This window comes from Elaeis guineensis, chromosome 6 (genome assembly GCF_000442705.2).
Source record: "Elaeis guineensis isolate ETL-2024a chromosome 6, EG11, whole genome shotgun sequence".
Classification (NCBI taxonomy): domain Eukaryota; kingdom Viridiplantae; phylum Streptophyta; class Magnoliopsida; order Arecales; family Arecaceae; genus Elaeis; species Elaeis guineensis.
Window position 1 is genome coordinate 121,735,260 of NC_025998.2, and position 16,508 is coordinate 121,751,767.

General features: G+C 38.5%; 1 protein-coding gene and 1 non-coding gene across 2 annotated transcripts; both read right to left on the bottom strand.

The window, feature by feature from the left end:
* Positions 1–1,230: 1,230 nt before the first annotated feature.
* On the bottom strand, positions 1,231–1,303 carry TRNAR-CCU (transfer RNA arginine (anticodon CCU)). Its single transcript has one exon. It is a non-coding gene; the product is annotated as a tRNA-Arg (tRNA).
* Positions 1,304–1,728: 425 nt separating this feature from the next.
* On the bottom strand, positions 1,729–8,138 carry LOC105060100 (transcription termination factor MTERF2, chloroplastic). The gene is made up of 6 exons (XM_010943702.2): positions 7,312–8,138; positions 6,772–7,177; positions 5,461–5,676; positions 4,931–5,038; positions 2,672–2,946; positions 1,729–2,079 (listed from the first exon to the last, which is right to left on the bottom strand). The coding sequence occupies exons 1-6, from the start codon at positions 8,121–8,123 to the stop codon at positions 1,857–1,859; spliced, it is 2,040 nt and encodes a 679-aa protein (XP_010942004.1). The 5' UTR covers positions 8,124–8,138; the 3' UTR covers positions 1,729–1,856.
* Positions 8,139–16,508: the final 8,370 nt, after the last annotated feature.

Consider the following 16,508-nt stretch of genomic DNA (forward strand, 5'->3'; position numbering starts at 1 on the left):
CTCCTGCAATGTCTTAGAAAGTGGGTGTGCTAGAGAACTACTTGATACAAGTTAGATAACAGGAGTATGATATATGCATGGGTATGCCACCAGTATCTGATTAGTCAGAAAGATGATAATTGAAGAGTAAATAAAGAGTAGCGTGGATTCAGATGTTTTTATTTTCAAGAATTTTTGTCATTGTTATATCACCATTAAAGGAGATGGAACTAGATAGATAAGGACAGAAGTGTAGCACTAGGCTACGATAGTAGATATCTAAGTTATAGCTACTTTTAGTGTAGAAATTACTAATTGATTAAGAACTAAAATAAAATAAAATATCTTTGATTTGGGTTATTAAAGTATCCTTTGATACATAGTATAAATCCATTATCTATACGAATCAGAAAATAACTATAATACAGCCGCAAATTCTTCTAACTATCTACTTCGTCTTAATCCTTAGTAGTTCTAAAAGTTAGCTCACATATGGTACAACCACGAATCAGATCATGATGTCCTTTGGCTTGTGGCTTATACTAATGCATCATGACTAATTATGGCTCAGTTCCAATTTTTTAGCCTTTTTATGTCATGGCCAAATTCTATCATTTTGGCCTAGATCCCAAAATATGATTCACCATAGTCGAACTCTATCCCATCTATCAAGAGTCATGTGACTCCCCATTTGCTATATTTTTATCAACATTAGATCTATGTGGTACTTGCTCTTGGATTATCAAGATGGGATGTAATTAGTGGCATTCCCTCTTATTTCATAAGGAAAAAAATGTTACCATGCTCTCAGAAAATTAGGAGGATTTATTGCTTCTCAGTATTTAGACAATGCTGCTATGGTTCTTAAACAACATTAAATTAGTGCACTCACTGTGTTGCCATAGATAAAGGATATGAGTACGTTATCATTTGGTAGATCCAACAAAATGTGTATAATCTTTTTTCTCTTTGATATTGAACTGGAATTTGTGGGAAGTTCATTTTAACTAACTTTTAAAAATCACTAAAAATAGTGAAATTTTTGCACCATTGTTTAGTTGAGAATTGAAATTAGAAAAGAAAATGACCCTTATTTTATATTTTGTTACATTATATCAGTCTGTCAAAATTGTAAGATCTTAAGGAATATTCCTCATAAATGCATAATTTCAAACACATTATACAGCAGTTCCTTTTGGTCAAATATATAAATTGTATATAAAAATATTTATAATGAAAAAAATAATATTTCGCGCCAGGTAGGGGTCGAACCTACGACTTTCTGCTTAGGAAACAGACGCTCTATCCACTGAGCTACAGGCGCCCGGCAATGTAACATTAACAAATCACAAATTCAAATAGAACGAAAAATACAATCCCATATGCACAGGATCCACTCATTTTCTTCGATACCTCGTGTTAGCCCTAAACTAGAGAAATAAGTAACCTTCAAAAGAAACAATATATGGCACTTGAACGTTTGAAACACCGTACATACAGATAACCCGTGTTACCTTTATGCATAGACGATAAATTGAGATGATTATATTCAGGGTGACCATAGGGCCATAATCAGTTCTTTAAGAAGTTTCCAAGTCATTGGTATATATGAAATAATCAGATAGAAGCATCTAAAACGGGTTAAAAATGCATGCTTTTGGTTATCTAAGTTTGGAAAATGGACCAAAATGCCTTTCAAAATCTGATACAGCTAAAATGAAATTAAAAAAATCTGGTTGCAAGGAGATATGATGCAAAATTATCAAGATTAACTAATTAAAATATGAGAATAAACATAATACTTTCTTTAACATTTACAAGTAGGACTGCTGGACAGCCATAAGGACTCTCTTCCCCCCTCTCCCTCCCCTGGAAATTTAGGATGCTACTGGAGCCACGTCAGTTGAGTCAGAATCAGGATGTTCAACACATGTGCCAGCAGATTCAAATCTTTTTCGTTTCTCAATAGCAGCCTGTACCCTTTGATTGAATTCTTCATCAGAGCCTGCCAACATGTACCGCAGCTTAAAATTTATTCTGTTTTCCACCAAAATCTTGTGCCTCGGAACTATCCTTCCATCTAGTGAATAACTAAAGAACCTGCAGGGTTGTATATTATTAATATATCAAATTCAGATGAAAGTAAAAGCAGCAAATAACATGAAGAAATTTGAAGGAACTAGGCACTATAAAGCCTCACAGTTTATTATACTTTGAAACAGAGAGTAGCTTCAATAAGGGCCACTTGGTGAGAATATTAAAAGACTACTGAATTTTTGGATGCCTATATGAACCCTAATAATCAAGAATGGGATGGTCATGTAGTGAGAAGCACCAACGGACTCCAAGTTCCTTTATCTATCTCAAGTGAGAGAGGCAATTCAACAAGAGTCGACAAGGATTCTAAAGCCCCCAGGCCCTGCGTCCATGTCAGACTACTGTTACATCATAGTTAACATATGATGCTAGCAATTTCGATATCGTGTCCATTTGTCCATCTTTTAGATTACTGTCAACTGCCCATAAGAAGCTTCATTCACCAGGATGCCAGGTGCTTAGGTATATAGTGAAAAACCAAGGAAACATACCTATAACAGATGAAATACTTATTCACATGCAAGTAGCAAACCTGAACACTTCACAGATGACTGTAACCAGTACGAGAATAATTGAGTAGGTCTGCAAGATTTACCGAGGAAATTCAATGAGATCCTGCAATGGACGAACCATAATTCGTCTCAAGTACCGGTACTTAGGGCGAAGAACATCCAAATTGTATCTGAGCAGCATTGGGAAGTTGGCAATCATCTCACCGAGTGACTGAAGGCGTATGCCCAATGACAGGAAGTACTTAACATTAATCTCTAGCTTCTGTATAATATGGCAGCCCACAAGCTGGGGATCCAAGGCAATAACCTTCCCAATATCCTTTTGAGTGACTCCAGCTTTTGTCATCAAGAAAATGACCTGCACACATTGTACCAAGCTTGAAACAAAAGAATGTACAAGAATCAAGAAATGACTAAGTGACAGATGTGCAGAAGCATCAAATTTAAAAGATAAAAATAGTATAAAGAGATGTGTACGCGAATGTGAGACTGTAATTTGTAATTTGCAACCAGTTTTAATTGTTAAAAATCATATATACTATTAATGAGATATAGAATAAACCACTGCTATAAAGTCTAAATATTTTTTAAGCCAAGCACTTGTCAGATGAGAATAAATCATTGCAACTTTTAATATTCTTCTTTGAATGGTTATGGCTGGCTAACAGTGCTGACCGGCCATTGTTAGCTAGTAACAAGTAGCGATAAAAGTAGAATCTGATTTGGGGTTATGATAGTAAAGAATGTTTTCTTGATTACAGTAGATTATGTTAAACAAAGCACAAAAATAGTGGCAACTTGCACCTGGAAACACAACACTGAATAGAAAAACAAAACCTTAGATCTAGCCTCCAAACCTTGTCATATACAATTGTTTCCCATAAATCAACTAATAATGAAAAATGTACAGTTTGCAATGTAGGAAATACAGCACAGCACATAAGATGTTATGAAACAATTCAATATTCTTCTATTCAATTGCATTAGCAAAAATTTGCTAAAAGATATAGAAGCACTATTTTTGCATGTAAAGGAGCCATTGAGTTTAAAAAGAATTATATCTTAAATTATCATTGAGACAGATTTAACAGCAGAAATTTCCATCTTCAAGTGTAGCTTATCCAACAAAACCAACAGTGCTAATTAGAATTGATAACTTCACCTGATGTAGGACAATGCTTCCAAAGAAGAATAACATACTTAAATAAATCTAAAATGTTCAGGAGACCTCCAAAGAAATTATAGTTTACAAGAAAAAAAAAAAAAAAAGCCTGACTCTGGACTTGTTTTTCTGATTTTTAAGGAAAAAGTAATTAAGCAGTCTGCTTTGACCTCTTTTAAGATTTGAAGCCACATCTTTTCTCATCAAACTATTAATGGCCCTCCCTACCAATGAAACTAGTGGAATGCCATTGATCAGAAGTCTATTTCACAGAAAAAGATTCCCTTCCCCCTCCATGCTACCTATAAATATAATAGATATGTTCTCTGCACTTCAAACAGAAGATAGACAGATATCCTAACATTATATTTGTAACTCAAACAAGGACTAAATTGGTCATTTCTTAATTTAGGGACTTCATTGATCCAAACTTTTCTTGAAGTTATTAACAAAAATACTGCACATGAAAACTATTAAATGAAAGATGACCACCAATTAAGTAAATAATGCGAAGAACTTAAGCAATCAGGCGTTAATAAATCTAAGGCCCTTTCAAAATGACACATTTTATTACAATAAGAGAGTGCTCAACTTAAAATAGCACCCTAGAAAGTTTCAGAGTATGTAGTGCTGGCCCATGTTTCTTTTAATGTATAAAATCCCCTTTTCCTCCTCTTAGATAGTTGCATCTTATAGACAATGGATTGTCAGTATGGGCCATCCAGTAGAAAAGTCATTAGGATACTTCTTCAATTACCCCTTTCCTAAAACAAATCTTAGGGGTCCCATGCTGCTTCAGTGTATGCTGGTAGTAGTGTATCGGGATCGCTACCAAGAAATATTAATTTTGAATTTGTAGGCACAACAAAAGTCAAGCTGCTCTTAAGTATATTCTGCCAATGTCATACTTAACATACTTCTGTAATAATAATCACTATCGATTTTGGAGAAATTGTCAATCTGTCATATTAAAAGCATGATTCAAATGTATGCACAGTCATCACAATTGACATATCATGGCAGACAAAACTTTAAAACTATGGATTGATTGTTTCACTATTGACAGGCAAAATCCAAGAAATGGCAAAACAGATTCAAGCCACCAAAATACTAAGCAAAGCAAGAATGTGTTTCCACAAAATTTAATCAATAAATGAGAATTTAAACAGAAAGAACAAACCACGGGGCGTATTTTCTTGTACAGGCTATAAGTTAGTATGGGTGGAAACTTGACAAGGACTCCACCGATGGCTTCACTTTTGATGCCTATATCTTGTAGAAATCGTACCTGAGCATCAGGAGAACAAAAATGCTACTGCCCATCAGCACAAACATAAGGGCATTATACAGCTAAAGACACACAGCATGCATCATTTCAGTGATAGCCCCTTCATGCAACAGACTTGTACCAGAAATGAGGAGAACATTTATCAGACAGCTTCGAAAATATATATACTATAAACCAAGATTTTAAATCCCATAGAATGAAGCTGTCCCGATTTTTTCGTGGAATGGAACGCGCCGCCGTCCCTATACTTGGGACAGAAGATGTCCCAAGGCATCCCGATCGGGATGCTAGGATACTAACAGGATGGTCTGTCCCAACACATGAGATGGTATCCCATTCTAGTGTCTCATGGGACGTCCCGAGATGTCCCGTTGGGAGCTAAACCCCTGCCATAAACAACAACATATTGCAAAGATCCATACCTTTGGTGCAATGGTTGTCTCCAGGTCAACACAGAAAATCATAGGTTTAATCATTAGCATTCTCCTCATACCATCACGACGAACACCAAGATAATACAGATACTTTACAAGGGGTTTCCACCTTTCCTCAATGCTGCAACCCATTAATTGTGGCTTGAAAGCCAACAATCGTCCAACATCCTCAGTACTCAAGCCAAACTCCTTAAGGTATTGGACCTGGAACAGAAGCAGGTCAATTTTCACTTGTCAATACAAGCATCAAGCAAGAAAACAAAAAATCCACACATATTATGAGCTAGGTCTATTTTTACTTGTCAATGATGGCATCAAGCAAGATAACAAAAATTTGTTGGAAGATTACTGATATTATGAGTGCATATCACATTCTAAAAGTGAATCAGAAAAGGAAAGTCAAATAAAGCACTTCAAAATGAGATACACATCAGATAGTGTGCTTGAGAAGTAATAACCACCAGAACCACAGCAAGTTGAACACAATGAACTCATTAAGCAGGTTAATAAAATATACAACTACCAATTTTTTTTTCTGGCTCCTCAGATAATAGTTCTATCATATGACAGCTGCACATATGGTTTTTACCATACAGAACAACTAGATATGACCTACAGGTTGATAATGTAACAGTATCTCCAAAAGTCCATATACAAGAGCTTACAAGTTCGATTTATAAAATACAATTGTGAAACTTTCAAATCAACCAGATATTCCTCTTATAAATAACGTGTATGGGAAGACTTAAAAAATGAACAAACAACCTAGGTTATGTGGTTTTGCTTGCGGTACTCCAATAAATTACAATAGGCTCACTTAAAATAATTAAAACAAATTCCTCTAAATAAAGAAATCAGATAATGCATTATGAATTAGATTCAGCTGCACCGCACACGCATGACGTTGAGGTTGAAAAGCAAGGATATAGCAGTTGCACATGCTGCTCTGTGTTGTTAAGTATGTACTATGCCTGTGCGGAAGCGGCACATGGCATGGCTGCATACCATTGGTTGGCACAACACAGCATCCACGTGTGCCAGTGTGTGCCAAGCACTGATACGGACTGCACTACACTGAAATGCAGTACATAAACCCTTGAATAGAAAGAAAAAGGTGGTTCTTTGAACATGTACTTGGAATTGACAATCTAACAAAGAAATTATAACATTATCTCAAAGAAAATCACCAAAGAAAATGGGTAGCAGCAATGACAAAAACAATTACCTACAGCTAGGTCTCAGGAGTAATACATCGGAACTAATAAACAACAAGCAAGAATACTCACGTAGCTCAAACACCTTACTGTTCATGTCTTCCAGGCTGTAGAACCCAAGCACTCTTGGATAATCGAAGACCATCGTACCAAAGTCATTCCCATTCATTCCCATGTCCAGATAAAACTTCACTCGGCATTCCAATTCCTCCATGCTTAAAGCCAACACCTGGGGGCATCGGGTAACAACAAAACCCATCCAATCCCTCCTCACCCCATTTCTCTCTAGATAGTTGACAATCTCATCCAGCGTGTCTAAACTGCGGTCGAAAATGGGACCTGCCTTTACAAGCACAATCCCGAGATACTCCCCCTTCACATGAATTGACTTCAACCATTCACATAGACGCCTCACTGGCAAGAGATCACCAGAACACATGCAAATTACCTTCCCGATTCGTGGATACGTCATTGAATTGTGTTTCAACCACCTAAAACATATACAACCAAAATCAAATTTTAAATTTTGAAAGTAAAAACAGCAAAATCAGAAAGAAAAAGAATCCGTTTTTCCCCAAAAGATAAAGAAGAGAGAAATGATGGAAAGCTCAAAAAAGAAGATTACTTGACAAGAGGGACCACGCCAGAGCTCTGGATGTAGCTCTTCGCCCGAGCATTGAAAGACAGATGCGAGAATTCCGAAACCCCTTTCATCGCCGCCGCTTCGATCACGACCCGATCGACGAAATGCGGCAATTTGGAGACAAGGTTAGCGGAATATCTAATGCTAAGCCTCCCTGCCTGCAGGGCCTCCTTCAAGATCTCAGCCGCCACCCCTCGGCGGACCTCGAGAGCCCGCTTGAGGACCCTATCATCACTGCCAACGTCACGGCGGAGGTCGGGGGGACGGTCGAGCTGCTCAGCCTTGGGGAAATCAATGGAGCCGGGGAATCTGGGGGCCCTCCTGGTGGCAAGGGATACCTCGTCCACGATTCTCTTCCTCTGGAGCTCCTCTTCTTGCTCTTCGTCGTCGAGGACTGGATCATATTGGGTTTGCTCGGGTTGGGACTGGAAGTGACGGAGGAGGAGAGAACTGGAGCGGGCGTTATGCCGACGGGACAGGAGAGAGGGGTCGATTTGGGATTCGAATTCTTCTGGAGATGGATCTATGGATTGGTTACTTGAATCGAAGGCGACGAAGGAGGAGGAGAGAAGGGGTTTGCGGGATAGGAGAGTAGGGAATGGGAGAGAGAAGGACGGGAAGAAGGAACTAAGGTTAGGGTTAGTAGGGTTAGGTCGGAGGGAGCCATGGAGGAACGTGGCCGGGTGGTGGTGGGAGGGGCAGAGCATCTGAAGGGATGATGAGGCGTTTGCAAGAAGGAAGCGCGAGGATACTTTTGCGGACAGTTTTAGTTCGCTGTTATCCTGGAACACCATCGACCCTTTCTGGCCTCCTCGTGCGCGGGTCAGCGGATTTTTTTTTTTTTTTTTCTATTAAATTACAGCTAGTCCGAGACCCGTAGCCTCAGATGGGAAACATAAAAATAATTTTTTAAAATTTAATTAAATAAAAAAATTATATATAAATAATAAAATAATATTCATTTAAATTTTTAAAATTATTTTATATTTTCAATTACCTATATAAATAAATTTTAATTATAAAACTATAATAATATTATATATTAATAACATAGTTTCATGTGAAGAAATATTTCTTTTAGGTGACATCCAAAAGCTATATATATATATATATATATATATATATATATATATATGATTTTTTTTTTTAAAATTTGAGGTGATTATAATTTCTCATACAATATTAGAGAAATATATATTTTATTATAATATATATATATATAGCACATGATTCTCTATGAATATCTTTCTATTAAATAAAATAATAATTTTACTAATTGTTGTGGAGGTCATACCACCTCAGCTGATATCCTCGAGACTCAGAAATGAAGCTTGACTATGGAGATCATCAGAAAGCCGATCTCAATGGAAGGCTGAGATCATCATAAAATCGATCTCAATTGAGCTCATCATAAAGCCGACCTCAACTGGGAGCTGAAATCATTATAAAGCTGACTTGAACGGGAGATTGAGATCATTATAAAACCGATCTGAATGGAAGGTTGAGATCATTATAAACCTGACCTCATCAGAAAGCTGAATACCACCCTGGTTCAATTCAACTCAACTAAATATCGATCTGTTTCAACTCAGCTCATCTAAACACCAATCTGAGCTGACTTGAATTAGCTTTCGATAGAGTATTGTGATCAATTTGGTTATCTACCGACCTACCATATAGGACATCGGTCCGAAATCGATATGACCCCAAAATACAGATGGTTATTTTACAGCTGTCCTCCAGCTTTGCTACAACTATGCTATAACTCATCCCCAGCTGGTATATACAGCTAAGTATGATATCACTTCCAGTTAATACATATAGCTACACTCCAACTCATTTGCAGCTGGCTATAACTACCTAACAAATTCCTCTAATGGCCTACAAACTCTATAACGGTCTCATTAGCCCCTCTAAGGGATCCTCTAATAGTAAGTTCGGATTCCTAAGTCCCAAGCTCTAAACTCAAAACTAGAGCTCAAACTAGAGGAAGACCATGTTGGTAGAAACTTTGTCAGTTCTTAAATAAGAACTCTAGTTCCCACTCAGTCCAAACTCTCTAGTTCCACACCAATCCTCCTGCTCTCTTTTACTTTTTTCATCTCATGCTCTCAAGGTTCAAACTGACTTAAGCATCGAAGGGTCAAGATCGGAGGATCTCCATCCGATTTTTGACTTGTTTTGTAGGTTTCTCTGAAGGTGATTCAAATTAGACTGCCATGGCCACTCCAGCTCAGCTTCATCCTATCTGCCCCAATTTCAGATCTTAAGCCTCGCAGCAACACTAACATTATCACTATCTACTCTATCTAAATTTTAAAATATTTTATATTTTATATTTTGATTTTTTTTAATTTTTAATTTTTATATTTGGTCAAGACGTTTCGTGTATATTTTTGAAATGTTAGATGAAATCATATAACTATCCCAAATCTTGAGAGCAGCCAGCATAATTTATTTTTTTTATTTTATTTGCCCTCTCTTGGCTTCGATGGGATGGGATGGGGCTCCACTCTTCTTCCCACTCAATAGAGACACGTGGCTTGGTAGACCAGAATAGAGTCCAAAATTTGAGGAGAATGAATGTTAGAAAATTAGAGTACCAATGCTATGAGAAATTGTGGCTCTCTAGCTCAGCGGCTCTTTCAGATGAGGTGAGTCGGTTCAAAGGTATTCCTGAGCAATGAAAGAAGATGTTGATCATCCTTATTCCAAAGAGATTTGATAAGTCGGCTCTGGATCACTTTAGACTGATCAGCCTTTGCACCACTCTCTACAAAGTATGTGCGAGGATCCTGGTCGGATGACTGAAGCCGATTATCCCTCACCTGATTAGTCAGGAGCAGAATGCTTTTGTCAGTGATCACTCCATTACTGATAATATCCTGCTTATTTAGGAGTTTATACATGATCTTTAGTATGCCCCCATTCGTCGGAGCCTAATAGCGATTAAGCTAGATATGAAGCGGGCTTATAACCAAATGAGCTAGTGATTTCTGCATCGGAAGCTTCACGAACTTGACTTCCATGATAGGTGGATTGATTAGGTCATGGATTGTGTGGAGGTCCCAAGCTATGCCATCCTGATCAATGGGACCCCAACGGAGTTCTTCCACTCAACAGGCGGTCTGTGTCAAGAGTATCCTCTTTTGCCCTATCTATTTATTTTATATGCTGATGCTCTTTCTTATGCTCTTCGAACAGCGGTCCAAAAGGCTGAGTTGGAACCCTACTGGCTTGGCTCTAGGGTTCAGTCACTCTCACACCTCTTTGCAGATGATTGCTTGCTTATTAGTTGGGCCTCTGTCAGGAATGTGAGGTGTTTCGTATCAATTATGGAGGCATACTATCGTACCTCTGGCCAGCTTGTGAATCTGCAGAAGTCCACGATCACCTTCAGTCCCAAGATGAAGATTCAAGTGAAGTAGGCGATTCGAGACAGGCTAGAAATCTTTGAGCAGACCGAAACCTTGACCTATCTGGGGGTCTCAATCATGGGATAGAGACTTTGGAGGGCTGACATTAGGCCCATGGAGCAGCGGATCTAAGATCACCTCGAGGAGATGCAGGCGTTATAGGGACCCTCAGCAAATAGATCAGCTCTGAGTACCTCAGCTTGATGTTTGGATCGGCAACCATGCTAGTAGCACACTGATTTGAGGTATCCATGGGAACTCACTGTATCCGAGGTATTCAAATCATTGTATCTGAGGTATCCAAGGTATTCAAATCATTGTATCTGAGGTATCCAAAGTATCTTGATGTTCTGACACTGTCGAGCTAGAATGGCTATAATTTTGTCATCCGATGTTAGAATTCTTAAATTGACCCTATTTCGAAAAGCTCTTTTTGAGCTCTACGAGGCTGTTAATTTGCTGCCACTGTGAATTTTGGAGTCTAATTCAATTGTTTGACAGGCCTACAGAAGTGCATAATAGTTCTAATCCGACATAGAGTCTATTTTTTGATTTATTTTATATTTTATTTCCTTTCAAATTTCTTATGTTAGTTGACTTAGGACTTTTACACTATAAATAAGGCCCTTGGCCATTATTGTAATCAATTTTATTTGAAGATCATTAAATTAAAACTCGTGAGAAGAGAGTTCTTTCTTCTTTTCTCCGTCTTTTATTATTTCGTGCGTCTTCCATCCTTTTTTCCCAACAATCACCATGCTGTAGGTTGCATCAGTTGGTATTAGAGCCCTTCAAATTCATAAGTGCTGATTTTTTTCTATAGTTCAGATGGCAGGTGATGGTCGTAAGAAGAACCGACCTACGAATCAAGCAGCAGTCTATGAAGAAATCACATAACAAGAATGGGACCTGATGTTGGAGTGCAAAGATTTGAAGAGACCAGTGGCAGATCTGATTGCGCATCTTATGCAATTAGAAATTTGAGATGTGAGATCCGAGGTGGAACCTGATGATCACAGATCTGAAGGAGAGTTTTTAGATTTCGAAAATCTCTTTCATAGGGGTCTTCCTACATACCAGCGAGAAGGTCATGGTGACTTATTTGAATGATCAACCTACTGGTTTGATTCCATACGAGTAGATCTACCTGAATATTCAGGTGGTCTGCCGATGAAGGTGTTCCTTGATTGGTTGGATTAGATCGAATGCATTTTCATGTACAAGGAGATACCTGATGATAAAAAGATAAAACTTATTGCCTTAAAATTGACAGGTCGAGCTTCTGTATGGTGAAAATAGTTAAAAAAAAATCAGGAAGCGCAGGGACAAACCAAAAATCCAAGACTAGATAAAGATGAAGAAAGCATTGAGAGAGCAGTTTTTGCCCTTCAACTGCACACAATCCTTGTATCAGCGCCTATAGAACCTACAACAAGATCCTAAATCTGTAGATGATTATACGAAAGAGTTTTACCAACTTGTGGCTAGGAATGATCTTACAGAGAATAAGGAACAAATGGTGGCGAGGTACCTGGAGGGACTATGACTGCAAATTCAGGATGCTATAAGGCTCCATATCTTGTGAACCGTCAATAAGGCATACCACCGTGCTGTAGTTGCTAAGGAGCAGCTACGATGCAAACCTCTATCCAGATCTGATCCAGCCAATAAAGTAATCAATCAACGAAAAATCAGAGAGATGTGTGACGCAATACTACTAACCTTCCTATTCGTATTGCAGATACAAGATCCTCAAATACAACCCCGACTGGATCATCGAACCTGTGGTGTTATAATTGTAGTGAAATTAGACACACGCGGAATAATTATAAAAAGTCTATTGGATGATTCGGGAAATAATTATTAATTGAAGAAGAAGAATCAACTGACGAAGAACAAGAGCCTAAATATAATGCAACAGGAGATGAAGAGGATGACTCTGTACTTTTTAAAGATAGTGGAGAAGTTCTTGTGGTTCGAAAGAGTTTGCTGGCTCTGAGAAAAGAAGAGAAAGAAGATTGGATGTGAACAAATATTTTTCATACATGCTGTACCATTGCAAAGAAAGTTTGTAAGATAATCATCGATGGTGGTAGCTGTGAGAACGTCATCTCCCAGGAGGCCGTCAAGAAGCTGAATCTGTCAACAAAAAAACATCCTCGACCATACAAGCTGTCGTGGTTCAAAAAAGAAAGTGAAGTTATTATCGATAGTCGCTACCTTGTATCCTTTTCTATCGGACAGGAGTAGTTCAACAATGTATGGTGCGATGTAGGAGCCATGGATGCATGTCATCTACTCCTTGGAAGACCGTGGTAGTATGATCATTGTGTTACCCATGATGGCCGATGGAACACCAACACATTTTGGAACGATAATCAAAAGATCACTCTGGTGTTGATGAAGGAAGAAAACTTATCCAAACCAAAGGCAGAGACCAGCATCAACCTTTTGACGAAGCATACCTGTTTAAAGGAGGCAATGAAGGTCGGCTACCTACTGACGATGGTGGAGAAGGGTGAGTTAGCTGAGCATGACATCCCACCCCTGGTACGTTCTATGCTTCAGAAATTTACTGATGTATTCTCTGAAGATTTGCCTATAGGATTGCCACCAGAATAAAATATTCAACACCACATCGATCTTGTTCCTGGGGTGAGTCTACCAAACAAGCCAGCATAGCGCACGAGCCCAGCTGAACATGGAAAGTTGTAGCAGCAGGTTTAGGAGTTGTTGGACATGGGATACAATCCGAGCATAAGTCCGTGTGCAATACTTGCTCTGCTAGTTTTAAAAAAAGATGGTTCGTAGTGCATGTGCATAGACAGTCGAGCCATCAATCGGATCACCATCAAATATCAATTTTTGATTTTAAAACTGGACGACATGCTTGATCAATTTACTGGGGCTAAGGTGTTCACCAAAATCGACTTGAAAAGTGGCTACTATTAGTTGCGCATTAGATTTGGGGATGAGTAGAAGATAGCCTTCAAGACAAGGGAGGGTCTGTATGAGTGGCTTGTGATGCTGTTCAGACTTTCTAATGCACTGAGTACCTTCATGAGGCTGATGAAATGAACTGTGTGCTGCAACCATACATTGATAAATTTATTGTTGTTTACTTTGATGATATACTTATATATAGCCCTACTTTAGAAGATCACTTGCAGCATCTCGTGGAGTTTCTTAGCACATTAAGGAGAGAGAAGTTATTCGTCAATCCCAAGAAGTGCAATTTTATGGCAGATAGTCTGGCCTTTTTGGGCTATATCGTCTCCTCTGAAGGGCTACGGACTGATCCATCCAAAATTCAGGCTATTCAAACTGGCCGATGCCGTGCAACATCTCTGAAGTTTGAAATTTTCATAGCTTGATGTCCTTCTACCATAGATTCATACGTGATTTCTCTTCGGTGATGTCTCCAGTAACTGACTGCATAAAAGGGAGATGATTTCAGTGGACTCCTAAGGCACAGACTGTTTTTAAAGAAATCAAACTGAAGATCACCTCTACTGATGCCCTTGCCCTTCCTAATTTCATTAAGGTCTTCGAAGTGGAGTGTGATGCATTCTCTACTGGGGTCGGAGGAGTACTTAGTCAAAAGGGGTGGTCCATTTGTTTTCACGATGAAAAGTTATCCGAGTCCAAGCTAAATTATTCAACATACGATGTAGAGTTTTATGTGGTGATCAGCACACTTCGATAGTGGCGATATTATTTTATCCAGAAGGAGTTTATCTTGTACACTAATCATGAAGCCTTGAAAGATATTAATGGACAAGAAAAGTTGAGCCGCAGGCATATCAAATGAATGAACACTTGCAAAAGTTCCACTTTGTTCTGAAGCACAAATCTAATGCTCAGAATTAGGTGGCGGATGCATTAAGCCGGATAGCCAAACTGCTATGAGTTCTTCGTGTGAAGGTGATTGGATTTGATACCCTAAAGGACTACTATGCAAGCGACCCTGATTTTGGTTGAATTTTATAGGAAATAAATTCTCATACCCGAACTAATTATAAATTACATGATGGATTTTTGTTTCGAGGTGTGCAGCTTTGTGTTTCCAATTGCTCCTTGTTAGAGAAGATCGTACAAGAGCTACAAAATGAGGGACACTTTGGTAGAGACAAGACCCTCATGCCCATTCATAATAAATATTACTGGCCAAAATTGAAGCATGATGTGACCAGATTTGTGGATCAATGTCGAGTCTGTCAAGTATCGAAGGGGACAGCGATGAATGCATGACTATACACCCCTTTGCCTATTCCAAACCATCTATGGGAGGAGATCAGCATGGAATTCATTTTGGGTCTACCTGTTACTCAAAGACGGTGTGATTCAGTGCTGGTCGTGGTGGACAGATTCTCGAAGATGGCTCATTTCATCGCCTGTCAGAAGACTATAGATGCTTCGAATGTTGCTCAACTATTCTTCAAAGAAATAGTACGTCTCCATGGAGTGCCCAAATCTATTACATCTGACTGAGACACAAATAGATGGTCAGATCGAGTTCATTAATAGGAGCTTGAAAAATTTATTGAGTCTTGCTGGCGAGCGTCTAAAGTAGTGGGATTTGGCCTTAGCACAGACTGAGTTCGCATTCAACCATTCAATGAACAGGACTACAGGCTACAGTCCGTTTCAAATTATCTATAGACTAAACCCAAGTAGTGTTTTGGACTTAACCCCCATCAGTTTCAGAGGACGATCCAGTACAAAGGCTGAAGATTTGGCTACAGATATTGAAGCTATTCATTAATCAGTAAAAAAATGGATTGAAGCCAGCAATGCCAAGTATAAGGAGGCTGTGGACAAGCATAGAAAGAAGGTAACTTTTGAAGTCGGTGACTATGTGTGGGCTGTTTTAACCAAAGATCGATATCCGATGGAAAATATAACAAACTGAGCCGATGCAAGATAGGTCCTTTTGAGATAGTCAAGAAGATCAATGACAATGCCTATCAGTTGCAATTATCAAGTCATCTTCAAATTTTTGATGTGTTCAATGTGAAGCACTTAGTTCCTTATGCAGATGATCCATCAGATGAGGAGGTTTCCAACTTGAGGATGAGTTCTTTCTAACCAGGGGAGGATGACACAGGTGCCATAGGGACCCTCAGCAAACAGATTAGCTCCGAGTATCTCAGCTTGGTGTTTGGGTCGGCAACCACATCGGTAGCATATTGATCGGAGGTATCCACGGGAGCTCACTGTATCCAAGGTATTCAAATCATTATATTTGAGGTATCCGAGGTATTCAAATCATTATATCAGAGGTATTTTGATGTTCTGATATTGTCGAACTAGAACAGTCATAACTTTGTCATCCGATGTCAGAATTCTTAAGTTGATCTCATTCTAGAAAGCTCTTTTCGAGCTCTACGAGGTTGGCTACTTCACTACCACTAAAAATTTTAAAGTCTAATTCAATCGTTTGATAGGTCTACGAAAGTGCACAAGAGTCCTAGTCTGACATGTAGTCTGTTTTTTTATTTATTTTATATTTTATTTTTTTTAATTTTTTTTAGTTGATTTAGAACTTTTACACTATAAATAAGACCCTTGGCCATCATTGTAATCAGGTTTATTTTGAGATTATTGAATTAAAACTTGTGAGAAAAGAGTTCCTTCTTCTTTTCTTCATCTTTCATTGTTTCGTGCATCTTCCATCCTTTTTTCCTAATGATTGCCACGCTATAGACTGCGTCAATTGATAAGCCAATGCCCTCTTCATGATGGAGAGGACTACTCTTGTGA